The sequence below is a fragment of the Perissodus microlepis genome, chromosome 17 (assembly GCF_051167445.1).
Source record: "Perissodus microlepis isolate ML-2025 ecotype Zambia chromosome 17, ASM5116744v1, whole genome shotgun sequence".
Taxonomy (NCBI): domain Eukaryota; kingdom Metazoa; phylum Chordata; class Actinopteri; order Cichliformes; family Cichlidae; genus Perissodus; species Perissodus microlepis.
This window is the reverse complement of record NC_140477.1, coordinates 13398742-13425762: the sequence shown is the minus strand read 5'-3', so window position 1 is coordinate 13425762 and position 27021 is coordinate 13398742. Positions and strand designations below refer to the sequence as shown.

At 41.0% G+C, this 27021-nt stretch overlaps 2 protein-coding genes across 9 annotated transcripts in view; both read left to right on the top strand.

Moving 5' to 3' along the window:
* Window positions 1-27021, top strand: part of anks1b (ankyrin repeat and sterile alpha motif domain containing 1B) — a 278541-nt gene that overhangs the window by 184255 nt on the left and 67265 nt on the right. The window lies entirely within an intron of this gene.
* LOC146369303 (uncharacterized) lies at window positions 958-27010 on the top strand. Of its 3 annotated transcripts, XR_014797464.1 has the most exons (3): window positions 959-1439; window positions 1672-9130; window positions 9363-27010. XR_014797464.1 is itself a non-coding variant. In XM_084911140.1 (2 exons), exon 2 carries the CDS (start codon window positions 2550-2552, stop codon window positions 8655-8657), a length of 6108 nt encoding a protein of 2035 aa, XP_084767266.1. In that variant the 5' UTR covers window positions 959-1439; window positions 1672-2549; the 3' UTR covers window positions 8658-27010. The 3 variants fall into 3 exon arrangements, 1 of the variants encoding a protein (XP_084767266.1); XR_014797465.1 differs by having other exon boundaries at window positions 958-9130; XM_084911140.1 differs by having other exon boundaries at window positions 1672-27010.

The following is a 27021-nucleotide window of genomic DNA, read 5'->3' as shown; positions in this document are numbered from 1 at the left end:
TTGCTTGAAGTTCCAATACCAGGAATAGATTGGCACCCATTTATTTTTCTATTTCATTTTTTTTCCTCTATTTTTTTCCCTCCTCCGTCTTCTTCTGCTACGCTGCTCATCCCGCCTGCTCTCTCTACTTATTAGCTTTATAAGGCCTATTGTGGGGTTGCCATGGTAACAAGTGGCTTACAGAGAGAAAGAGAGACAGCGAGAGAGAGAAAATGAGAGAAAGGAGTATATATGTATGTGGGTACAGAAGGCAAAAAGTCACAGAATTCAGAGGATGCCAGTGAAAAAGAGTGGGTGAGAGAGAATGAGCGTCTAATGTTGCAGAGGGGGTGGGGGAGCCTGGTGATGAACAAAATTCAGGCAAATAGAAAGAATGAAATGTGAGATTTCAGGGGGCTGGTTTGAGAAATTAGGACAAGAAAGTGAAGGGAACACGTTTTTCCTGGCATTCCATAAAAGGTATTTCCTTCCTCCTGCTACACATCTGTCTGTCCTCTGATTATTCCTTTCATTCCTCCCTTCAACACTGTATACTTTCCTTCAACCCGAAGCAAAGTATGCAGGTGTCAGCAACCTGCGTGGGCAGTTGGACTATAAGGATTCCTATTTATAACCCGATCCATCCCTGGTGCTGCTGTTACACTACATAACTAAAGTTTATGTAGTGCTGGACACTGCTTTGAGAGGATATTCCTCCAGCGCAGACCACCAAGTCTAATTCAGTATTAAGCAAAGTCAGTGGAACTGTCGACGCAGTTGTCCTTAATGAATTATGCAGTGCCCCCTGCGACAAGTCAGCAGCAAACAGGCATAAATCTTCAGGTCTCTATTTATTCCTCTGAGAGCTGTTCAGCTTTTTATGCACTCCTTATTTTGTTATTTTCCATGTAATTTAAATGGCAGTTGTTTTTTGTCTCTTGCAGAAGTTTGTCATTACATTAAAAGCAGCAGTAATTACTATTGTAGCCCTGTCTGAAATTATTCAGGCTTGCAGTATAAAGAAAAAAGTCTGTTATAAAAAAATGGTTAAAATATAAATAGTTGATAAAGGGTTTAAAAATCATATGCTTTGGTACAAATGTATTTCATTTACAGTTAAGAGTCCAATAATTAAAAGGGTTCCATGATTTAGAGATCATTTTCTGTGCAGAATAAATATGTTGGGGTGTAACCTAAGTTTATTTACCCATCTAATGTCGGTTATCTCAATGTTGTATTGTCATTGGTTGTTGTGCTGACGAGCCAGTCAATGTCATTCTTCTCTGCTATGGGGGCGGGACGAGTGGTAAGGTTTGTGTGAATCTGTGGGAGCGGACACAGAAGCTAAGTCCGAAGAGAGAGATGTCGTAAGGCAAACGTGGTGTGGATTTTGCATCTAAGTGTATCATTGAGGTCGACTACCCGTGGTCCTGATATTACTTATTTGTGATCTGCAAGAGGTAAATGAGACTGTGTGCCTTGACATTTGTACTGTAACTATTCGTTATAGTGATAAAATAGCGTGATATGTGATGCTAACTAGCGGCTTGCTAACTAGCGCAGCTTACCGCGTTATGTGCTGTGATGCCATGCTGTATGTTTAGCTCTGTGATTTTCAGTCAAAGCATGCTAATGCTAAATCGTTATGTGATAGCATTTGGTATTGTAGCTCAAGTGTTTTAATATGTTTAGAAGCCGAGGGACGCTCTGAAAGGAGAGGGAGAGAGAGGTTTCTACCCGGATGGACCCTGCTGTTTTCTCACCCCTGACTGTCTTCACTACTGAACTAACTGCCCGTTTCTGATTGCCCCACTAACAAACTCATTGGACTCGTGAGTACTAACTGGAACTAAAGTGCACGTATTTTGTTTATTGCTCAGTTTGAGTGAAGCGGCCATCAGTTTTAGGCCTCACCGCACCCGAACTTCGAATCAGGCCTGCAACAAGCACCGTGCCACAGGTGTAGTGTGGACAGGTTAAAGTGTGTGTGTGTGTGTGTGTGTGGGCCCACTGTTACAAATTTGGTTTTGGTGTGTAGCTGTAATCTAAGTTATTATCAAAGGTTGAAATTCATCCCTTTTAAAGGTGTGAGCTGTTGTAACGGAAATAACAGTTGGCACATAAGAATAAGGGTTATTTTGTTTTGATAATCTTTTATTTATAATCCATGTAGTCACATTTACAGTATTTTTGTTTGTTTATTTGAATTCAATTCATTTAATAAAAGTAACTGTTTATTTTATTCATTTCTTTTTGTCTAAATAAATACCCGGTGAGGGATTTAATTTGTATAAAATACAGTTGTGGTGGTCCTTATTAATTCAATTAGAGGGTATCAAGTATCATTATTAGTAGCACTACGAACCCTGGCCCAGTCTCATTGTACTATATACTCTAGCTTTACCATAGCTACGTGGGACCTGGGTTACATAAATGGAGGCACTGCTGGGATTGTCAACTAAAGTAAACTAAATTTATTTTTGGACCAAGAGGAAAACAAGTCGACCCCACAACTGTTAAAGTAGTCAAACGTGCAACAAAAAAAAAAAAAAAAAAAAGACCAGCTAGCAATGATGACACAACAAATGAGCAGACCATCACAACTTGAGTTGGTCAACTGGTGCAAAGGGGAATCAATAGATTTGAAACATGCTCTACTATTGTATGGGGTACCGGAAGGTGTTTCGAGAGATGAAATAGAAGAAACAGCAGGGACTATCAAAGCTTTGGGAAAAGTAGTAGTTAAGGGAAAAATGTTTAACTCTCAACTTCAGTCATTAATGGTGTTGTGTGAGTGTCGTGAGGAGATAAACCCCATGACAATCCCCCCAGAGATAATGCCAATAAGTGGTGGAAGTGGCTGGAAAGCAGTGCACTACATTGAACCTCAGCCAGATGACTTTGAGGGGAAGTTACTGACTTTTCTGCAGAATGAAGGGAAAACCTTAGAGGATATCCAAGGGTTACGCACCCACGGAGGGGAAGTGGATGGTAATTCTGAAGCCATCATCCGTGCAGTAGGTGAGTTAATAGTCAGAACAAACAAACAGCCTGAAAGCCATCCATATAGACGTCTAAGGACATTTTCCGGGGTCATTCCCACCCCAGCTGGGGAAGAAGTCTTGGATATCTGGTTGGAGCAAGCGACACTTCTAGTAGATGAAGGTGAGTGCTCCGATAAAGAAAAACGTAGACGCATACTGGAAAGTCTCAAAGGGCCTGCCTTGGAGATCATTCAGGCCGTGCGTCTGACTCAACCTGATGCTAGTTCCCAGGATTACATAGAGGCCATAGAGACCATTTTCGGCAGAGTAGAGTCCGCAGAGGAGCTCTACCTGTCATTCAGAGCCCTTCACCAACAGCCTGGTGAGCACCTGTCTGAGTTTCTGCGAAGATTAGAGAGGTCTCTTGTTAAAGTAGTCCAGGGAGGTGGCTTACCAGTTAGCACTGCTAACAAAGCTCGGTTAGAGCAGTTAGTTAAAGGATCCACTTCTGAGCTTATGTTGCTTCAGTTGAAAATAAGGGAGCGAATGGAAAATCCTCCCTCATTCCTGAACTTGTTAAGAGAGGTGATGGAAGAGGAAGGCCGCCAAGCAGCCAAACAAAGCCAGACCACATCTAAGTGTCACCAAAGGGTTCGCACAGTTCAGGTGGAAAAAGAGAGAGAGTCTGAAGCGGTCACTCAGAGTGAACTGCAAGCTCAGATTCAAGAGTTGAGAGCACAGTTAGAGGAAAGAAACCACTCAGGAATTCAACCACTGTCTGATTGCACTTTCAAACCCTCAACAGAGAAGCAAAAACAGAAAAGTGATTCGCAGAGTGAAATACGGTCACTCAGAAAGCAAGTGAAAGCACTAGAACATAAAATGAGTGTGATGGCGGTGAAGTCTACAAGTGACCTTCCACAAGAACACTCAACTCAGTCTCGCAGACACAAAGCAGCTTCTGGCCCCAAGCCTGCTTCTTTCAAAGCATCATCTTCTAGAGAGAGTGATGAATATTTCTGCTATAAGTGTGGAGAAAATGGTCACATAGCTACAAGGTGCACTGCACCTGAGAACCCGCAGAAAGTCATAAGAAAACTCATACGATTAGTACGAGGAGTATCTGGTCCTAACAAGGAGGACCCAAATCCTACAGGAGAAGAGCAATGCGTTGCTCGGACCAACAAGGTTGAAGTCCCAGAAACTGACACAGGCCTGCCTGAGGGTCTTGTAGGCCCGTCATTTATTCACACAGTCAAAGTCAATGATGTGGCCTGTGATGCTCTTATTGATAGTGGGTCTAATGTGACTATTATCTTTGAAAGCTGGTATAACCAACACTTGGCAGATGTCCCCATAAAACCTCTCTCTCGCTTGGGACTCTGGGGACTTGCTGACACAGAGTATCCCTATAAAGGCTATGTTGTAGTAGAGATGGAGTTTACCAAGGAGATCACTGGTGTCTCCGGGCGAGTAGAAGTGCTCGCATTGATTTGTCCTGACCCGAAAAACCAGCAACAAACCCCCGTGTTGGTGGGCACCAATACGTCTCTGTTCCGCCGCCTATGGGACTTGGTGCAAATGAAAGGTGACCAGAACACAGCTCATTCCATGAGAATTCAGTCTGTGTATGCCCCCATTAGGGCACAGGAGCAACTGCCAAAAACTGATGTGCTGGGACAGATAAAATGGAAAGGGCCCTGCCCTCTCTCTATCGCCCCAGGAGCAAATTGCTATGCCACCTGTAAAGTAGACAGGCACAGTGCCCCCTCCAAAGACCTTATCTTGATTGATGCACCCTCTACCCAGTTACTCCCTGCCGGCGTGCTGGTACAGCCAGGTGTGCTCTCAGATGCTGGCATAGACAGCAATAGCTTGAATGTACTCCTCCAAAATGAGTCCACCAAGACAGTCTCCATACCAGTGGGATCTGTCATTGCTGAAATGTTTGCCGTGGATACAGTCACCCCAGTCCAACCCTCTGACCTTGCCACTGAGAAAATTGATCCAAACCTCTTCGATTTTGGGGACTCCCCTATCCCCGAGGAGTGGAAAAGTAGACTTCGGCAGAAGTTAGCTGAGAGGAGAAATGTCTTCTCAATGCATGAGTGGGACGTTGGCTTGGCTAAAGGGGTTGAACACCACATTCGTCTACATGACCCTAGACCTTTCAGGGAGAGGTCAAGGAGACTAGCCCCAGCCGATATAGATGATGTGAGGCGACACATACAGCAGCTGTTGGCTGCTGGCATTATAACAGAGTCCCGTAGCCCATATGCCTCCCCAATTGTTGTTGTGCGGAAAAAGAATGGGGCTATAAGAATCTGTATTGATTACAGAACACTGAACAACCGCACTACACCTGATCAGTATACAATGCCACGCATTGATGAAGCCTTGGACTCCTTGTCAGGCAGCCGATGGTTCTCAGTCCTAGATCTGCGTAGTGGCTACTATCAGATAGAAATGGCTGAGGAGGACAAGGAAAAGACGGCATTTATTTGCCCCCTGGGCTTCTATCAATTTGAGCGCATGCCACAAGGGATCACTGGAGCTCCTGCAACGTTCCAACGCTTAATGGAAAAGGCTGTTGGGGACATGCATCTTCTGGAAGCCCTTGTGTACTTGGACGACATCATTGTCTTTGGCAGAACGCTTGAAGAGCATGAGCAACGCCTCTTCAAGGTGTTGGACAGACTAGAGGAGATTGGTTTGAAAGTCTCCATTGACAAATGCCAATTCTGTCGTCCTCAAGTTAAGTATGTGGGTCACATTGTATCCACCAATGGAATAGCCACCGATCCAGTGAAGGTTGAGGTGGTGAAACACTGGAAAGTGCCCACTCACTTGAAACCTCTCAAGTCTTTCCTCGGATTTTGTGGTTACTATCGGAGGTTCATAGCTAACTACTCCGCCATTATCCGTCCTTTGTCAGAACTCACCAAGGGTTATGCACCCACTTGGAAAGACCCCAAAGCCAAGAAGAGTGTAGACCCAAACCAAACCTATTTTAAAGCATCCGAGCCGTTTGCGGAACGATGGACTCCAGCCTGCCAGGCTGCTTTTGAACAGATCCGTGAATGTCTGATCAATGCTCCAGTATTGGCATTCGCTGACCCCACCAAGACATACATTTTGCATGTGGACGCCAGCATGAATGGTTTAGGTGCTGTCTTGAACCAAGAACACCCTGAGGGCCTAAGGCCGGTAGCTTTCGCAAGTCGAAAGCTCAAAGACTCAGAACGTAACTATCCAGTTCATCAACTGGAATTCTTGGCATTAAAGTGGGCCGTCGTGGATAAATTTCACGACTACCTGTATGGTGCCAAGTTCATTGTCAGGACTGACAATAATCCCTTAACGTATGTATTGACCTCGGCTAAGCTCAGTGCTGTAGGGCATCGCTGGCTCGCTGCCCTCGCCACGTATGATTTCACCATACAGTACCGCCCTGGGCGCCACAACATTGATGCTGACTTGCTGTCCCGACAGTATGCCCAAGAGGAAGTTGGAGAATGGACTTCCATCCCGCCTGCTGGCATTAAAGCTCTCTGTAAACGAGCCTGCATCAGGGAAGGAGCAGTTGTACCTGACAGATTGGTGGATCAACTTGGTGCTCCTGCCTCTGCAGTACCAGAAGCCTATGCATTTCCTGTGAATCTCAGCGTAAACATCCTTGATCAGCTGAGTCCGAAAGACATTGAAACATCACAAGATATGGACCCTACCATTGGGCCATTGAAGAAAGCCATCAAGAGCAATAAAGGGTTTGCTCGCTCTAAAACTGACTCGCCAGAGACTGTGATGCTCCTCCGTGAAAGTCGCAAATTGGAGTTGAGTGATGGATTACTCTACCGAGTAAAAGAAAAAATGTGTGGAAAACAAAGCCGGCAGCTTGTCTTGCCAGCAAGATACAGGTCTATGGTGTTAAGGTCTGTGCATGATGAGTGTGGGCACATGGGAGCAGAGCGAACAACAGAACTGATTAAAGAGAGGTTTTACTGGCCTCGTATGGCAGCTGAGATTGAGCAGTACATTCGCACTTGTGGGAGGTGCATCTCCAGGAAGACGCTCCCTCAGCGTGCCTCGCCCTTGAATCAGATAACAAGCAATGGCCCTCTAGACTTGGTCTGCATTGATTTCTTACAGATAGAGCCCGATTCTAAAGGTGTTGCAAATGTGTTAGTTGTGACAGATCACTATACACGTTATGCACAGGCATTTCCTACCAAAGATCAAAGAGCCATTACCGTTGCAAGAGTCCTGTGGGAGAAGTACTTTGTGCACTACGGTCTACCGGCACGAATACACTCTGATCAGGGCAGAGACTTTGAGAGTCGACTGATTAAAGAGCTTTTGTCCATGTTGGGGATTCGGAAGTCACGAACGTCTCCCTACCACCCGCAAGGTGATGCGCAACCGGAAAGATTCAACAGAACCCTTCTAGCAATGCTCGGTACCATGGACACTGCAAAGAAACAGTGTTGGAGCCAGCATATCACCCACCTGGTACACGCGTACAATTGTACAAGGAGTGATGCCACAGGGTACTCACCTTATTATCTCATGTTCGGGAGAGAAGCTAGACTGCCCATCGACGTCTGCTTTGGAATCTCGCCAAATGGTGAAAGTGAGTCCTCCTACCAACAGTATGTTTCACGGATGAGAAAAGAGTTGCAGGACGCATACAAACTCGCATCAAATGCAGCTACAAAAAATCATCTGAAGAACAAAGCACACTATGACCAACACGTGAGAGATCTGCCTTTGGAGAAGGGAGACAGGGTTCTCATTCAGAATGTTGGAATAAAAGGCAAGCATAAACTGCAGGATCGTTGGAAATCTACACCGTATGTTGTAGTGGAGAAGTTGCCTAACCTGCCTGTTTATAAGGTAAAACCAGAACATGGTCCAGGTGTACTCAAAACTCTCCATCGAGACCACCTGTTGCCCATTGGTTATATGGTCAGGATGCCTAATCCATCGGAAGACACAGGACACATTAGGAGACCCGTAACCAGAGCACATCGTGCCCAGAAAAGTCAAGCAGTTAAACCGCCTGATCCAGTTGAAGAAAGTGACACAGCATCATCAGATGAAATGTTTGAAGCTGTCCATAATCCTCAAAGTTTTGGCGTGCAAGAGGTCAGGAGACAACTGGCAACGCCACATCAGACTTCGGAAGAGGATGACACTTCTGAGGAGGAACATTTTGAAGCAGCAGAAAGTCAACCAGTAGGAGAAAGTGAAAGTGAAAACTCATCTGGAGATGATACACCTACTATGCTGGAATATGATGCTCAAGAGACAAATGAGTCTATGGGAGAGCAAGAGGAGGAACGGGAAACAAGTTCACCCTTTTCAAACAGAACCCGAAGTGACAATTCTCAAAGAGGTACAAGAAATGAGAGTGAACAGTTCTCCACATCCCGAAAATCCCTGAGAAAACCAAAACCACCCATGAGATTGACCTATGAAAAGCCAGGTCACCCATCTTGTGAGCCTGTTACCATCATGCACCATGGTATGGTCATTCAACTAAAATTGAACCCTCCAGACATCAGCGAACCAAAGGAACGTTCTAAGACATCGAAGAAGTTCTTAGGGAGTGAGGAAGACCATCACCCTGTAAAGCTAAAGAGAAGTCAAAGGTGTGATGAGGACATCTACACGGTTAGAAGGGGGAGGGTGTAGCCCTGTCTGAAATTATTCAGGCTTGCAGTATAAAGAAAAAAGTCTGTTATAAAAAAATGGTTAAAATATAAATAGTTGATAAAGGGTTTAAAAATCATATGCTTTGGTACAAATGTATTTCATTTACAGTTAAGAGTCCAATAATTAAAAGGGTTCCATGATTTAGAGATCATTTTCTGTGCAGAATAAATATGTTGGGGTGTAACCTAAGTTTATTTACCCATCTAATGTCGGTTATCTCAATGTTGTATTGTCATTGGTTGTTGTGCTGACGAGCCAGTCAATGTCATTCTTCTCTGCTATGGGGGCGGGACGAGTGGTAAGGTTTGTGTGAATCTGTGGGAGCGGACACAGAAGCTAAGTCCGAAGAGAGAGATGTCGTAAGGCAAACGTGGTGTGGATTTTGCATCTAAGTGTATCATTGAGGTCGACTACCCGTGGTCCTGATATTACTTATTTGTGATCTGCAAGAGGTAAATGAGACTGTGTGCCTTGACATTTGTACTGTAACTATTCGTTATAGTGATAAAATAGCGTGATATGTGATGCTAACTAGCGGCTTGCTAACTAGCGCAGCTTACCGCGTTATGTGCTGTGATGCCATGCTGTATGTTTAGCTCTGTGATTTTCAGTCAAAGCATGCTAATGCTAAATCGTTATGTGATAGCATTTGGTATTGTAGCTCAAGTGTTTTAATATGTTTAGAAGCCGAGGGACGCTCTGAAAGGAGAGGGAGAGAGAGGTTTCTACCCGGATGGACCCTGCTGTTTTCTCACCCCTGACTGTCTTCACTACTGAACTAACTGCCCGTTTCTGATTGCCCCACTAACAAACTCATTGGACTCGTGAGTACTAACTGGAACTAAAGTGCACGTATTTTGTTTATTGCTCAGTTTGAGTGAAGCGGCCATCAGTTTTAGGCCTCACCGCACCCGAACTTCGAATCAGGCCTGCAACAAGCACCGTGCCACAGGTGTAGTGTGGACAGGTTAAAGTGTGTGTGTGTGTGTGTGTGTGGGCCCACTGTTACAAATTTGGTTTTGGTGTGTAGCTGTAATCTAAGTTATTATCAAAGGTTGAAATTCATCCCTTTTAAAGGTGTGAGCTGTTGTAACGGAAATAACAGTTGGCACATAAGAATAAGGGTTATTTTGTTTTGATAATCTTTTATTTATAATCCATGTAGTCACATTTACAGTATTTTTGTTTGTTTATTTGAATTCAATTCATTTAATAAAAGTAACTGTTTATTTTATTCATTTCTTTTTGTCTAAATAAATACCCGGTGAGGGATTTAATTTGTATAAAATACAGTTGTGGTGGTCCTTATTAATTCAATTAGAGGGTATCAAGTATCATTATTAGTAGCACTACGAACCCTGGCCCAGTCTCATTGTACTATATACTCTAGCTTTACCATAGCTACGTGGGACCTGGGTTACACTATTATTATACCAACGCTAGGTCAGGTGATTCATGTAGTGCTAAAAGGGATCACTAAAAGTGATTAACCCACAAAGACCTTATCTTGCTGTTTCCCTCAGATTTTTTGCTCGGGACGTGGTGTAAACCAAAACAGGGCAAAGTACGACTTCAGCTAAACACTCAAGTTTAGTCCTTGATGCTTTAATTTATTTTAGTTTATTTCTGTGGATTTTGCTAAGAAAATTGGAAATAGGTGCAGCAATGTATTGAAAATATATACCGAAATATAGTACATCAGTCTAAAGGAAAGATCAGTCTGGGGGAAGATAAAGTCTTTCTGTAGGTTAACCTGCTTGTAAGTCAATATTCAGTCTGACTACTTTTATTCTTTGTTTTGTTGTTTGTCGAGATGATCCTACACTGCTTAAGTGATGCTGAAGTTCGGGCTCTGTGAGGCCAGTCCATCAATGATAGTGTTTGATGGTGTGTAATCCTACTGAGGTATGTTTTACTGCTTTGGCTCTGTGTTTGGGATCATATTTATGGTGAAAAACAAAGTAGTTGCCCATCAGACACTTTCCATGGTGGATCAAAATCTGACGGCACTTCATAATTTAATCGGTTTTGACAAGATCCTCTAACAGCACTGGGCGAATGTAGCCTGAAGCCATGACAGAGCCTCCACTGTGTTTTAAAGATGGCTGTAGACACTCAGTCATTCTTCACTCCATATGACATGTTACCTCTGATTTTCAGTCCAGTTTTTGTGTAATTTGGCATACCTTGGCTTTTTATTCCTATTTATCCTATTTTATTCTTATTTAGAAATTATGTACAATGCAGTTGAAACGCTTGGTTTACAGCAAAGTTTTGGCAAACATAAGATATGCGTTCGATGAAGCATGAGCTTTTGAAGAAACTGGAGCAAGAGTCATTATACCGCATTCGTAGCTTCTTCTGTTCCATTTATAAAAAGTAAATAGAAAATTGAACCATGTTTCATGTTAAGACAGATGGTAAATTACCCAAAGAGCGGATCTGTTATGCAGCTGCTAGATTATCTGTAAAGGGTTTTTCTTTTCATCACTCTGTCTTCATGACCTTATCTTAATAAACTGAGGTTAGTTTGTAAAAGGATTCTCTGAGATAGGTGAAGCCGCCCCGATTTAGTATAAAGAATTACATTTTCTTGGGTGTGTTATAAAAATTAAAAAAAAAAAAAAAATCCTGCCTAAAAACTTAATATTCTCCTCATAATGCAGCTGACACACAAAGCGGCTGAGTAATCGATGATCTCCATCAGTTAATGAGCCGTAAATGGCAAAGCGATCAACTACTCAGTGTGCGAGTGCTGCGCTTGCTGTGTGTTTACTTGAAAGTCTTAAGTTCATTAGACTTCCACTGCTTGATTCAGTCCTTTGTTGTGAACTATCACACACTCCACTTGTTCCCTGTATAAGGACATTCTTCTGCACAGATGCAGGTCTGTCGGCCTGCTGCGCGTAATTATTAAGTCATCGTCACAGTCAGCAAAGCCTTTGTTTGGAGCACTAATTTGATACTCATGGACACACACACACCTTAGTTACCTTAGCTTTCTCCTCACCTTCCTTTGTCAACACACATTTGAAAGAGTTGTCTTTTATTGCATCTCTACTGACGTAACCTCAATAAGAAGAAAGAGGTTCTTGACATCTCATTAATATTTTAATCAAGACCCGAGCTAAACAGAAGCAGAGACACATCATGCAAGTTTTTCCCCTGCAGTTCTGGCCAGGTTTAATGTGCTGAATGTGTCCCCTGTTGTGTGGCAGAAGTGGTGAAATTATAGTGCTCCTCTTGTTACTTTTTCAATCAGGTTTGAGAGAGGATCAATCAAAGATAAAAGCTGTCCAGTCAAATTTGAAAGGTAGAGGAAGAAAAAGATGAAAGAGCATTTAGCAGTTATGCAGTTTGAGCTGTATTGCTTCTGTCTCGTGTGCGTGTAAAGTTGTTTTTTTTTAATAAGTGCGTGATTTGGTTTTTTGTCATACATGCAGTTTTACACTAAAGTTCATAAGGTGCACTGATGCAATCCAGTGCAAAGCCTTGCAGTGCAGCAATCCTTTTTATTTTGTACTCATGGTCTGAGTAGAAATTATTAGAGCTATATCAACAGACTGTTTGACACAGAGTGGGATCATATGTGAGTTTTTGGACAGTCTTGGTAGTAGAGTGTACCGCCCTAAGGGTGCAGCACTAATTAACTGCTCAGTTTCATTAATGAGGTGGATAGTTTTGATCACACATTCACTCTGTCTTTAATTTATTTTTCGCCTTAGGCAGTTTTGCTACCAAACAGGCTCAGGACAAATGTGGATGTTGTGTGTTCGAAGGGGATTTTAATAATATTAACCCATCTCAGCTACATATGTATCAGTAGGGCTGTTCAATATACCGATATGACATACATAAAAACGATATAAAAACGTCTATCGTTTTGTTTCGTGGTGTTACAAAATAAACTGTTTACGGCAATATTTTTTCATTATTTTGATGGTCACTGTAGTGGCTATATTAATTTCTTAAAGTTCTCTGTTTCTCTTATATTTAATATAACCACACTACGGACAGACAAGTGCCTGTTTTTATGCGTTGTGGTTAGCAACAAGGACGGTAACACCATCGCGTGTCCGCTTGTTTATGTTCCACATAAACCTTTCACAATAAAGCTCAAGATCCTGTTGAGACTTTTCAAAATAAACTGAATTGCGTGAAAGAGCAGATTATTTACGGATGAGAAGTAAAAAAAGAGCCGCCAGATGCTAAAAAATAGACCTTAGACTCAAACGTTAGAACAGGCTTTTCCCCGCAGCACCCTGTGTAATAAATACTCACAAAGAAAACGGCGGCCGTTACAACTTATGTCTAAAAATGTATCGTTTCATGCATTGGTTAAAACACTCGACTCCAGCTACATGAAGCGCAGCTGGAAACACTTCCCGCAAGTCGAGCTGCCCGAGATTCACAGAATTTACAGAAAATGTTACATTTTTGTGATTTATATCGTTATCGGATGATAGAATTCTTATATCGGGATATGAGATTTTGGTCATATCGCACAGCCCTATGTATCAGCATATGTACTCATATTCACCAAGATAAAACCTTCTTTTTACCTAAAACATGATAAACATCAATAAAACAGCAAAATATACAGTGGATAATTTGGAAAATGTCTCCTAACATGCTAGCTGTTATTCCAGCTGAGCAGCTTCATTGTTTGCAAAAATGGCTGCATTGACTGCAACACATGTGGCAAAGTAGTATAGTGTAGGATCACATCTGGGCAGATGGTGTTGTTGAGTGACTCAAAGTCTTCACAATAAGGTGTTAACTAGTTTTTGAAAAATATTGATGGAAGGTTAATAAACGCTGAGCCTTTCATTCCCCCCCCCTTTCAACAAACCTGTAATGTGTTGTGGTGAACCTTCTCAGGAGTTACAGTTAAATGTGACAAACATACAAAAAAATAGGAAATCAGGAAGTGGGCAAACACACCGCTGAATAACTCTGAAGCTGTGTCAACCCTGTGTCAAAGAATATCAGCCAATATATTCAGTTTTTTTTTTTTCTTCATAAAAATGAGTTTTGTCCCCCAAAAATACAAGAAACATGGCAGGAAATACTCAAATATAAAAAGTAGTTATTGAGATGGAAGTGTATTACAAGATCAGTCAATAGCTCTCCTTGGAGTCATGATACTAGGGATGAATATTAAGGACTCTGTGATCTCCTCACTTTTTGTCTGGTACACAAAACTAACACAAAATTTTATGCATAACTTAGAGTTAGGGTTACTTCTTATCACGGATGACTCATAAATCTCATCTGGCTAATAGAGACACTGTGACTGCAGACTCTCGCATTTGCATCTGTTGAATGTGGCTGTGTGATTTGTTTTGTTTCTTTATTTTTTTTAGTTCTCATTGAGTCTTTTCAGTAACAAGCCTCTTGAAAATCCATGCAAACTGAAATCAACAATGTGCATGAACATTATTAAAACACCTCATTGCTATGTAACTCCTCTTCTGTGCCTTCTTCTCTTTGTATTCGGGCTTAAATCTCTGTCACTACTTTGTGGTTGGGTTTTGAATAGAAGGACCTGAGGTGATGATGAGTCATGTTTGGAAGCTCTGAACACAAAAGAGGCTCACGCTGATACCCAGACAATATTCAAAATAGCTCGACAGAAGGTAGCAGAATTTAGAGAGATGCACAGAGAAACTCGCCTTAAGAGAAGCTTTATGGAGAAGTTGTATCTGGTCTGCAGTGTTTTGGTTTTTTTTGGCATGCTACCATTAGTGCGGCATTATAAGACATATATAAAGATAAAGAAAAAGAAAAAAGCAGCACAATTCTTTAGAAATGGGTAACAGGGAGTTACATTTCATATATGTGTTTTTTCACACCCTCTAATCACAGTCTCAGACACTATTTCGTCATAGGTGCTGGTGCCGGAAAGTTATGTAGAAAGTCACTTTTGGCGTCTGTCCTGTGACACACTGGGTTTAGTCAGTAGTGATGTGGTTCTCTCACTCCCAGCTTTGAACATTTGGACCCTTGTTAAAGTTCCCTTGGCGTCACATTCACTGGGCAATCTCTCAGTCTGGAGGGTTGTGAAGGGGCAGATTATTATTCAAGCTGCAGTCTGTTCCTAAACTTACCAAAGTTTTGGTAACTAAGTATCAGCAAAAATAAAAAGCAAGTTAAAACGAAGTGAAGCACAAAACTGTCAGTTGGTGATTTATGTCCACAAATGGGGTATTATTCACTGACAGTTTGTAATTTATAGCTTTTTAAAATGCTGTTATTTCATGGCCAATGTTGGCATGGACTAGACTCTCTTTTTGATGAAAGAAGTCAGAGGAGAATGACCAAACAACAGAAGGCAACAGTAGTGTAAATAAGCGCTTGTTACAACCAAGCTAAGCAGAAGAGCGTCTCTTAGTACACAAGAATTGTTGAAGAATCGACCACGCTGGGTGCCACTCCTGTCAGAACAGGAAACCGAGGCTATGATTTACACAGGCTCACCAAAATTGGACACCAAGACCAGGAAAATGTTGCCAGTCTCGCCATGAGCCTCAATGTTTGCTGCACATTTCGATATTAGGCTCAGAATAATGGCGTAATGGCGTAAACAACATGAGATCATGGATCTGTCATGCCTTGTATTAACTGGTGATGTGGGGGGATTTTTTTTTTTTGGAAGACCTTGGACCCGAGTGTTTCTGCTAACCATTTCCATCCCTTTATGGCCACAATGCACCATGTCAGAAAGTCCAGATCCTGCTTCCTTGAACATGACAATGAGTTCAGAAACATTAGTATTTAAATGGCCTCCACAGGCACCAGATCTCAATCCAAACAACACACTTTTGTATGTAGTTTAACTGGAGATTCTCATCATGGGTGTGCTGCTTCCCACACTCACTTTGCTAAATCTATAGAATGAAGCATTGAGGCAGTTCTGAAGGCTTTCCAGCCTGATATTAGTAAGTTGTACCTACTAAAGAGTCCTGCAGCATTTGAAAGAAAGGGAGCATTTAGACTTCCTGGAAATGTGCTGACTTTGAAGGGTGGTAAAGAAAGGTTGACTTGAAAAATCGGTACCGTTTGTGAATTTGTGACCATTGGATCTCTTTATATAAACACTAAGATGATCGGTGACTACATTTTAATTTGTGAAGTTCCCTTTTGTATTCTGAAAATCTCTAAAGCTGTTAAGCATTTATGTGATTTTTGGATAGCACGTATATATAAAATCTAAAATTCTAATCACTGCTGAGCTCGTGTTAGTCATTTAACTGTCACCATCCCCTCCTGTCTCACATAAGCTGAATAAATGAAATTTCAGTGACTGCCATCATTCTCAACTTGAGGAGACCTGAAAAAATGGGTTTTAGCAGACAAAAGACAGTCGCTGTGGCAAAAAAAAAAAAAACTCTGCATATTTGAGTTACGAGTGAAAGTGTGAATTCAATATCTCTAGACTGGCCCCTCTCTGCCTTAAGGCTGGGTTTAGATACGTACAGGCTCTCAGTAATGAAGTAACGCTCTCAGCAGGGAATCCCTATCGCTTCTCCGCTACCCACGGGGCAGAGTTTAGCCTGACCTGTTTGCACCTGTTAGTGTGGCGCTAGCTCTAGTGTCACAAACCTGAGGCCAACTTTCAGCATGAAAAGATGAAGATAAGGAAAATGCCCCTTAACCCATAACTCAGATAAGAACTGTTTGCCATTCATTGTCTTCTTATTGTTTTGCTCGCTTGCTTTTGGGTGTGTGTATATGAGATAAATAAAGACGATATTGAAAATACAGTCTATTATTAACTTGACATTCGTGTTTGTTAGAAACCTCACACATGCGCACACACACACACACACACACACACACACACACACACACACACACACACACACACACACACACACACCTGTCCATGACAATCTCTCGGTAGTTTCCAGTCTTTTTAGTATGTGTAATAGACTGAAATTCACCTAAGGTACCAAATTGGCGACCACCTAACCTAAAAACTAATTTGTTGATTAGGATCGTGGAGGCGCTTTAATTTTCTGGGCAGCAGGCATCATCTTTCACAAGCTGTGAAAACATAGTGATGATTTAAATTTTTACAGACAACGTGATACCGTGACAATTTAGGAGTTTGGTGGAATTCAGAGACCCTGCACCACGGAGGCTTAGGCTGGAAATCATAAATACTGTTGTGTTCAGTGTAATAATAATACTCACATCAGAACAGCCAGCTATAATAAAGTGCAGGAAATGATGGTGACAAGCCTGTTACAGAATTTGGGATTCAGATTTTGTCAATCTGACACAAACAAAAAATGCAGTAAAGGTGTAATCTCCACTGAGAACAAGAAATGTCCAGCCGAACAGCCGAACATAATGGGGTGTGGTTTAAACCAATTAGCCATGTATGGTGAACTAAAATAGTTAAATACGATGAAGATAAAGGCGATTATCAGCCTCATGATTTTGTGTGATATATTATGTGGAATAAGCCATGTAAGGAGCTACAAACACTAAATTTGCTTAAATCCAAGATAACCACAGTAGAGTGGTGTTACTGGGTGCTTTCTACCTTGTGTCCAAGTGTCACATGCATATCTCTAAATAAGTGTCTAAATGAGTTTCCTATTCTTTTATATTAATGAATACGTATCTTTGGAAGTAAATGAATACATTTTATATCAATATGTGTAACAGTGAATTATAAGTATCTGTTAATTTGGTAAGCCAAGTTATTTTTGCCATAATCCATTTAAAATGCAAGTGTATAATGCATTTATAATGACTATATACAGTGCTTAACACATTTCTTAGACCACCACCCAGTGTGAGGTCTATCTCACAGCTGCCCTAAATGAACAGCATTGGTAATTACCAAAATCTTTCTTATGCTTGTGTAATTTCCCAGCTCTTCAATTGAAATTATAATATAAATGCTAAAATATAATTATTGTTTTTAATCTGTGAATTTATCATCATTATTAGCATTATTATTATTATTTCATTAAGATGCCCAATTACAGTTATTTATTGTATTCTTGAAGAAAAGAATATTTTTGTGGTGAATGATATGCCTGATTAATTTCTTATTTGAAGTGAGGACCAGTGTGCCATTTTTATTTTGGCATAAAAATGTGAATTCAGTTTGCTATTTGCCTAATAAATAACAATATAATTTTTAATTTAAACAAGTTTTTGACAGATTTCTACAATTTTTTTTTGCCTTTTTTTAAGGACAGGTTGTATAAAAAAAATTGTAAAGCACTGTAAATACATATAGGATGATATTAGCTCTATAGGATAGTGAATCAGGCTGAGTTGAGTTTGAAGGACAGGTGCATTGGAGAGCGAGGACCAGAAGCTAATTGAAACATAATCGAGAGATGTTCCATCTCAATAAATCCACAAATAACACTGGTGAATATTTTCAACAACAGACCTTTTCTCGAGCAAAATGTAGTCATATTTTAAAAACCACATTGTAACCTTTCTGAGTTTTTTTTTTTCGAGAGTCAAGAGTCATCCTATAGTATGGGACCTATCAGGAGACTAGTCATTATGTTATACTATGTTCAATCCTGTGACACAAGTAGGAGTTAAAAGCAAACACTGTAGGTCATTTTTCCTTTGTAATCCCTTGTGTGGTTTTGAATCCCCAGGTTCTTAAACATTTGGTGTAAAGCTGGAAGAGTACAACTGAAACCTTTCTATTTCTTGTTAAGTGTACTTGCGGGACCTTAGCTAATGATTCTGACATTTCCAACAACCATTGAAGGAAACATTTATCTAGCTCTCACATGTAACCCACTGAATCCCATGTTGCTTTAACACTTTCTTAAATCAATGGCGTCAAATCATTTGCTTTCATCATCATAAGTCCCAGCAGACTTTTACAGTCCCACTCAGATGGGGGAGGGGTTTGCTCGCCTAGCCTAAGACTAACCTAATGTAAGCTTAGTACCCAAGGCTCCGGGAGCTGATAATGATTTATCCAGGCCTGTGGTGCTTAGAAAGTAGGGCTCAGTCTTTAATCTCAAGAATGACTGACAGTTCAGATATTACTCTGTAGTTTTTAATAACAGTCAGTGTGGCGCCACATGAGATGGAGCGATGAACGCAACACTATCAGATGTTGGGATCGTTTCCCAGCCCCTCCTGCTACCTCACACACAGAAAGAAAAACACCCCATTGTATGAGAAGATGGTGAGTTTGTGCGACCGTCTGCATACACCTCCACTGTCCCTTGTAGAGATTAGTCAACAAAATAAGATGTGTTGAGACCTCTCGACGCACCTTTTTTTTGACCTGTCCGTGTAAGAATCAATAATGAAAAAGGCTTTATTAGATTTCTGATAGTTTGTAGTAGAAACTCAACTTGCAGTGGACTGCTCCGATACTGTGTAGATTGGCCGACTTTATTATGATAGATCAAGCCTTACTCTTATTTTCTGCAGTTTTGATATATAACCTTCAGCCCTGTATCCTTACCCTTTCATTTCTCTCCTCACCCCTCCTCCCTCGATCACTCAATCCTTCATTCTGTCACTCCCTTATTTCTCTAGCCGCTTTCACACACTCTGTCTGCCTGTCAGTCACTGGTCTGTGCCCCTAGCCTTCCCCCTCACTTTACACCAGCCTCGCTGCCATTTGTCAACCTTTCTTCTGTGTTTTGGTTAGTTGTTTTATTGCGACAGTATGCCTGTGCATTACTCATTTGCCTTTCCTTTTAAAATGTGTTTTCTATTAGATAACCTCCCTCAACCTCTCTACCGCATATCTCCATCTTCATCTTCTGCAATTCATTTTTCACCTTTTCAGCCTCGTGCTCTAGGATTTTTTTTCCATTTCAGTGCTGGCCTGCAAACTGTTATGCCTCAATGAAAGAATATTGTCTTGCCTCTTTGTCAAGCTATGCTGAGTCTTCCAGCTGTTTCAGCTTTAACTAGATTTATTTACTGTAGAGAGGGTTTAATTTAGACCGGGGTTGCATTATACACCACTGTGGAATTGAATCTTACTTCTATAAAGTGATTACTTGCAAGAGAATATTCATTTAAGGAAGAACGCTTACTATTACTTACTAATATGAGCTGGTGAAAGGAAAAAGTTTTCAAATTCGATATGATGTTAGTAGCTCTAAGCAGGTTTTGAGTTTGCGGTGTGCACACAGTGAATAAGCAATGAATTTAGGGAACACTCAAAATTGTCAGTGTGCACACTAAAAACACTTGACTTCTGAGTGTGCTGCTAATGCATGCACAATACACCGCTGAACATTACAACCCACTGCAATTGGGCTTGAAGAGGATCTTAGGAAACAAAAATATTGCTTTTTATTTGCAAAGATTAATTTGGAGTCCTATTTGGTTGGTTGCTCGTGCATGTGTACCTCTTTTTAATGAGATTATCTGACGTCATAGCAGGAAAAGCACAGGTGTAACTAATGATGCTAATTTATACCACTTCCAGACCTTTGAAGGAGGCTCGGAGTCATACCCGACGGGGTTCCCTCGTTGAAACAGAGCCATTGTTAGTGTTATTAGTTAAGCCTGTGTTTTTTCTGCTATAACAAGCTGTTCAGAAACTGAATCATTAATATCATTAATATCTTCTCTTCACTCATCACCTGTCAGTTTTAGATTAGAGCAGGGTACCAAAGAGGTCTCAAAATTTCATAGCAGATACACTGCCTGGCCCAAAAAAAGTCACCACCAAAAAAAAAGGTCACACTCTAATATTTCATTGGACCACCTTTAGCTTTGATTTCAACACGTAATCGCTGTGGCATTGTTTCGATAAGCTTCTGTAATGTCACAAGATTTATTTCCAACCAGTGTTGCATTAAACCTTCACTAAGAACTTGCGTTGATGATGGAAGCGTCTGACCACTGTGCAAAGCCTTCTCCAGCACATCCCAAATATTCTCAATGGGGTTAAGGTCTGGACACTGTGGTGGCCAATCCATGTGTGAAAATGATGTCTCATGCTCCCAGAACCACTCTTTTACAATTTGAGCCTGATGAATCCTGGCATTGTCATCTTGGAATATGCCTGTGCCATCAGGGAAGAAAAAACCCATTGATGGAATAACCTGGTCCTTCAGTATAGTCAGCTTACCTCATTCTTGGAGCACATACTGTTGCTGAACCTAGACCTGACCAACTGCAGCAACCCCAGATCATAGCACTGCCCTCACAGGCTTGTACAGTAGGCACTAGGCATGATGGGTGCATCACTTCATCTGCCTCTTTTCTTAGCCTGATGCACCCATCACTCTGGAACAGGGTAAATCTGGACTCAACAGACCACATGACCTTCTTCCATTGCCTTTTTTTTTCGGTTTGCCTCACTGACTAGTGGTTTTCTTATGGCTACACAGCTGTTCGGTCCCAATCCCTTGAGTTCCCTTCGCATTGTGCGTGTGGAAATGCTCTTACTTTCACTATTAAACATAGGCCTGAGTTCTTCTGTTGTTTTTCTACGATTTGATTTCACCAAAACTTTAAGTGATCGCTGATCGTGATCATCCTGGAAGATGATGTGTCCCCACTATCCTTCCACTTTTTAATAATGCGTTGGACAGTTCTCAACCCAATTGTAGTAGTTTCTGCAATCTCTTTAGATGTTTTCTCTGCTTGATGCATGCCAATGATTTTACCCTTCTCAAACACACTAACGTCTTTTCCACAACCACCAGATGTGTCTTTCGACATGATTGTTTATGAAATGAGAAGCAACTCATTGCACCAGTTGGCAAATAACTTGTGGCCAGCTGAAAGATAATCACCTATGCACCTATAAGAGGCTCGTACCTATTTGCTTAGTTAAATCCAGGTGGCGATTTGTTTTTTGGTCAGGCAGTGTGCTATCCAGTGTTTCTCGTGATGCAGCTGCTTCGGAGAGACAGGTAGCTCACACACCCCTACTCACCACCCACTACCCCATGCTCAGTGTTAGCTACAGTAGGTTGACAATTTGTCATCAACTTGAGTAACTCTGTCCTCTCCTCTCACTGGCTGTCCTCTACTATTGTGCTCCATGTTCCACTCTGACCCGCCACCTGCACACTGACAACATAGCAGGGCAACCTGAAAACAACAACAACAAAAAAGCAAGCTATTGCTGAATTTCTACCTGAAACAAAATCAGCTGAAGTTTTTTGCTCATCAAAGACTGTTGAGGCATCCGCTGACCATCTGTCTCCACAGTCCCACAAGGATTGCTACTCCTTTCATAGTACTGCTAAGCTTTTAAAGAACTTTTAACATAGTGATCACCTAATGGGTCTTCTTCTTCGTTCTACAGGCACTCAAGAATCACTCCTCCTTCCAGAGTATGTAGTGAAATGGGATTCATTTGTCCTGGATGTCTATGTCTATGAGCTACCTTAACTTCTCAGTGGGTTTTCAGTTTCACTAGTTTGTGTAATATGGCCAAACAATGACAAGAAAATGTACTTTTTTTATGTACTTTTAACATTACAATAACATGTGACTTGCAATGGATTATGAGCCAGATGAACAACTTTAAAATAACTCATTACTGGTCCATATGATGTCTGCTACATTCTGTAAATATGTGTATGTTCTAAAGAATAATTAACCCAATGCAAACTGTTTATAGTGCTACAGAGAATGTTGGCTGTACGCAGAAAATCAGTGCTGCAGGCCCAAAGTATTTGAACTTTCAGGAAGTGTTATCCCCAAGCAGCTGCATTTTGAGGTGGTAAAGGGATTTTCCTACAAGTAAATTAAAGCTCTCAGACACCGTGGATAAAGTTACAACACAAAAATAACATGGTTAGGTTTAGTTTACATCAGTAAGCACATGACTACAGTGGAGGTGATGTGGTTGTGCTTACCACAGCAGCAATAATATTGTTGTCTGCCTGGAGCAGGAACTGCTAATTCCCTTGTTCCAGTGTTTTGTTGATCTACTCCAGCCTTCTCCTTACCAGACGTTGACAAATTTAACATTTTCTGCTGATTTGTTGGCTATAAAAATCTATAATGAATTTATTTGCATTCTCTCCCAGCTATCTTGAACATTTAGTGTGTATATTGACATTTTACATTAAGCTTAATTTAGTCACTTCTCAGTCCTAATACATAATACACTCAATACCTCTTTTGAATAAGAATAGTGTGTTGAATTGGGCTACAACCTGTAGGATGTGCTGGGCAGCTATAACACTAAAGAACTCCGATAAATGAAAAGTAGTAGAAACAGCAGTAGCATTTACGTAATGTACACTACATACAGTAAATACAGCTCTATTTCTCTCTCTCTCTATTTTTTGCTTATTCTCTATGGAAAAATAGAAGGACGTGCACAAGTGAAGACTTTTAGTGTTTAAAAGTCGGTCAGCAGCCGCCTTTACTGTTGGCATTTAGTTTTAATTATGACAAATCTGTATTTATTGCACAAACATTTACATTGCTGCTGCTGTTTGCTTTCAGTTGAAGATTAGTTCCTGGGCTGTCCCGTTGCATGCCACAACTTGTGTGTATTTGTGTGTTTTCATACTAGTGTCGCAATAAAAAGCAGGTATGCAGTGATGCAGCTGTTGTTTCGCCCTGCGATTCCTAGATATTGGCTGTACTTAAGCGAGGGCAGGGTGCACACAGTTTGACGGCTCTTTAGTTAGAGCTGAAACTAGCCTTGGATCTCCAGGTAAGAAACGCACACACGGACACACACAGCCTTACTCAAAGACACTGAGGATGGTGAGTGAAGCCTGGACACTCAGGAATGGATAAGTAATGAAGTTGAAAACAACTCAGAGGGGGAATCTATCGATTGTTTGCAGGGGAAGAAGAAGAAAGAAAAGCATAGTTAGCTGCCTGTTAGACGTATTGGTCTATTTATACTTAAAATACATTTTAATGGAAACTTTTTATAGAACTTTTCTTCTGTTTTTTTCTTCAAATCAAAAATCTGCTTGGCTTTTGTTTTGTTTTTTTGTTTGTTTTCTGTCTCGATAAACAACTTGCTGATTTGATTGCCGTGTTTATCCACTGTACGCTTTTCCCGTCGTTCTCCTGGAGGTCAAAGGCACTCAGCTGCCCGATGACTGCAAGAGATGCTGGCGCTCGCTGTTGCCATAGTTACGGGTAGACTCACCTGTTGCCAACTTTTTCATTTTTATTACAAAGAGGGGAAGTGAAGGGAGCAAAAGAAATTCATAACAGGGTTGAGAAAGGCACGTACAGAAAGAAAAGAGAGGGGAGAATGATCTTAATGATGCCTTTTAAGGGCCAATTCAGTTACCGCATCTCACGTGATTATTCTGACACATCATTTAAAATAGATACATTTATGTTTTATGTTGTAAGCATTCACTGTGTGTGAGATAGTGATAAGAGACAGCTAGGCCTATGGGGAATGACTCGCCTTTGGAGCCTCCCTCAGAAAGACCATTCAAAGTATGTCTTCTTATGGATGCTTCTGCTTGGTCAAAGTAACACAGTGTGGACAATGAGAGAGAAATATTAAGATCAGAGGTCAGGGGGATTACTAATCTTTTGGCTGCTTTGTCCCATTTATCCTGAAAAATGATGGGGCTTAATAATCCGAAATGCTTTCAGTTGTATAAGAAATAATGACATTTTCAGTAGATGCAATACTCAAGGATGAGTCATGGTTTCATCCCTCATTACCTGAAATGTGGATGGGTGTGTTTTGCGGTGCAGTCAAAATGTCTGTGTTTGAGGGGCCCCATTAATAATGTTTTTAGAAGAACTGAATCATCTCCTGTTTCAATCATAGTGAGCAATTTTAGTTAGCAACTTTATGCTTTCTTTCCTCTTTCTCTTCTTTCTCTTTCTTTCTCTTCTTCCATCATGCAGTTGTTGCATATTGATGTGTGGCTTGTTGTGCAGAAGACAGTCAGAGAATGCTTGCAAAAACTGGCTGACAAACCAAGACATTGACTGTCTGTTTGTGTGGGTCGAGGATGTGGCTGGCAGCGGGGGTATGCAATCAAATGATTGTAAATTCAGTGTGTGTGGGCCAGTGAGGGTACATGCCATTATTCCAGTGACAGTTTTGATTACAAGAGTGTAAAATTTTTCTGTTTGTTCAAGCAACTGTATTTGTTAAGAGTTATTCTCTTTGTGTGTTTATGTGTTCATTATGAGGAAAAAAAATACTTCATCAATCAATGGTCAGACTGTTTCCTTGGCCTGGTGCACAATCTTAACACAAAGTGACAGATAAGGGAACGAAAGGAGGGTCGGGGCTCGACTAACACAAGAAATAAACCCTTTTTCTTACCAGTACTATAATTTAATCAGGAAATGAATGGAAAACAAAATCTGATTTTAGAAACCTGCCTTGGATGCAAAGCAGTGAAATCAGTTGTTTTTATTGGGTTTTTTCCCCTCAAAAAATGGGAAATAGGTGCAGCAATTACAGTACAAAAAAGTACATAAGTGATACAGTTTATTGTCATGATCTGAGGAGACAGACCGTGCGGTGGTGTGTGTGTTGGACCCAGGTGCAAACACAAGAGAGTAGACCAGAGTAAACTTAAACTGAAAGCGAGCCTTTATTATGGCTGATGACAGGTCTCACACAAAGCAGAAACACCGTGACTAAACTGAACTTAACTAAACTGGGAAACAGATACTGATAAACTAAGAAGACTCAGAGGACCATGATGATGACTGTAAAGCCTGGCCGTGAGGACATGGAGGGTGGGAACACAGACGACGCGACACAGACTGCATGAAACACAGAGACTAAATACACATGAGGGATGATCAGGGGAAGTGGCCACACATGGGAGCACAGCTGACACACATGAACCTAAAGACAGGACAGGAGAAGTGAAACTAAATACACTGACATTGAATACAGAATTTCAAAGTAAAACAGGAAACATGGAGATTAGACATGACATGAACTAAACATAACCGCGCAGACATGACGCATGACAGGTAGACGCACGAACCAGGGAGACTGAGTACAGGGAGATGACATAAACAACTAAGGGCTAAACAGCACCCTAGAAATTAACTAGACGAACTAAGCTAAAGCATAAATGAATACAAAAGATACATAAAACTCCTCAACACTGGGTCACACGACCCAGGACCATGACAGTTTATAAGGGGAAAACAGAAATTGTACAATTCTAATGAGCTTGAAAGTCAGTATTTGGTATGACTTTATTCATCAACACAGCCCGAACTTTCTTAGGCAGCCTTCTTGTCATTTCTTTAAGCAGTCTTCAGGCATAGATCTTCAGACATTCAAAGCTCTTCCTTGGATGTTGACTGTTTTTTGTTTCATTCCCTGCAAAGATGATCCCACACTGCTTCAATAATGTTGAGGTCTGGGCTCTATGGAGGCCAGTCCATGACTGGTTGTGTTGCGTGTTTTTGTATACAGGTATGCTTTTACTGCATTTGCAGTAATGAAGTAATTGCCAGTCAGATGCTTGGTGGATGTCAAAGTCTGTTATTTTCACAGTGGGTGTAAAAACATGAAAGATGGATTATAGTTCCTCGGTATTAATAGTAAAGTCAGTGCAGGGGCGGAGCAGCTCCTTTCTAACCTGAGAAATTAACTAACTAGTTTTTGTTTGATTCTAAGCCTCTCCTTTACTACACTCTCATATTTAGTGCAAGATTTGTCATGAGTCTGAGAATGTGGCAGTTCTGGTGAAATTACATTTTTCCTAATGAGCGTATCTTTTTAAAGAACATGTAAACATACACGACTTAAGTTGTAACTAATGGAGATGTAATTATAAGCATTCACTGATACAATAATAGTCAAGTATACATAGAACGCGTGCGCGCGCACACACACACACACACACACACATACATAAAGAGTCAGAAGCAGCTTTCAGAAGCTTCTTTCCAACTGCTGCACACAGACAGAGTGAGTGGACATCTAAAAGCATCCCCTGAAAAATTAAAATAAAATAAAAAATACTCAAACCACATCGATGGTCTGAGAATATCTGTCTGGACGAGTTCATGCATACATGTAAGTTCAGATGCACAAGCATGCCATTTGCACCCACACAATGAAGGCGCAGAGGTGCAAAATGCAAGTCTGGAGCCCTGTTACTCCTCTGAGAAACAAACAGCTCTTCTACAAGGGAAGCAGAAGATGCATTACCCTGTTCTTATCTTCCTGTTTGCAGCTAGTGTAGTTTTTACTTTTCTTTCTCTTTCTGTTATTTAATGAGTCCTTTATTCTATACTTGCTGTCTTGTATTCTTGGAATAAATTCATTCATTTGTATCATTGTTTTGGCATTTGACTCAAATACAATGCACATGCTTAGCTTAATTTGTTTGAGTTAATGGTAATCAAATTTTTTTGTGCATGTATCCTGTCTGCA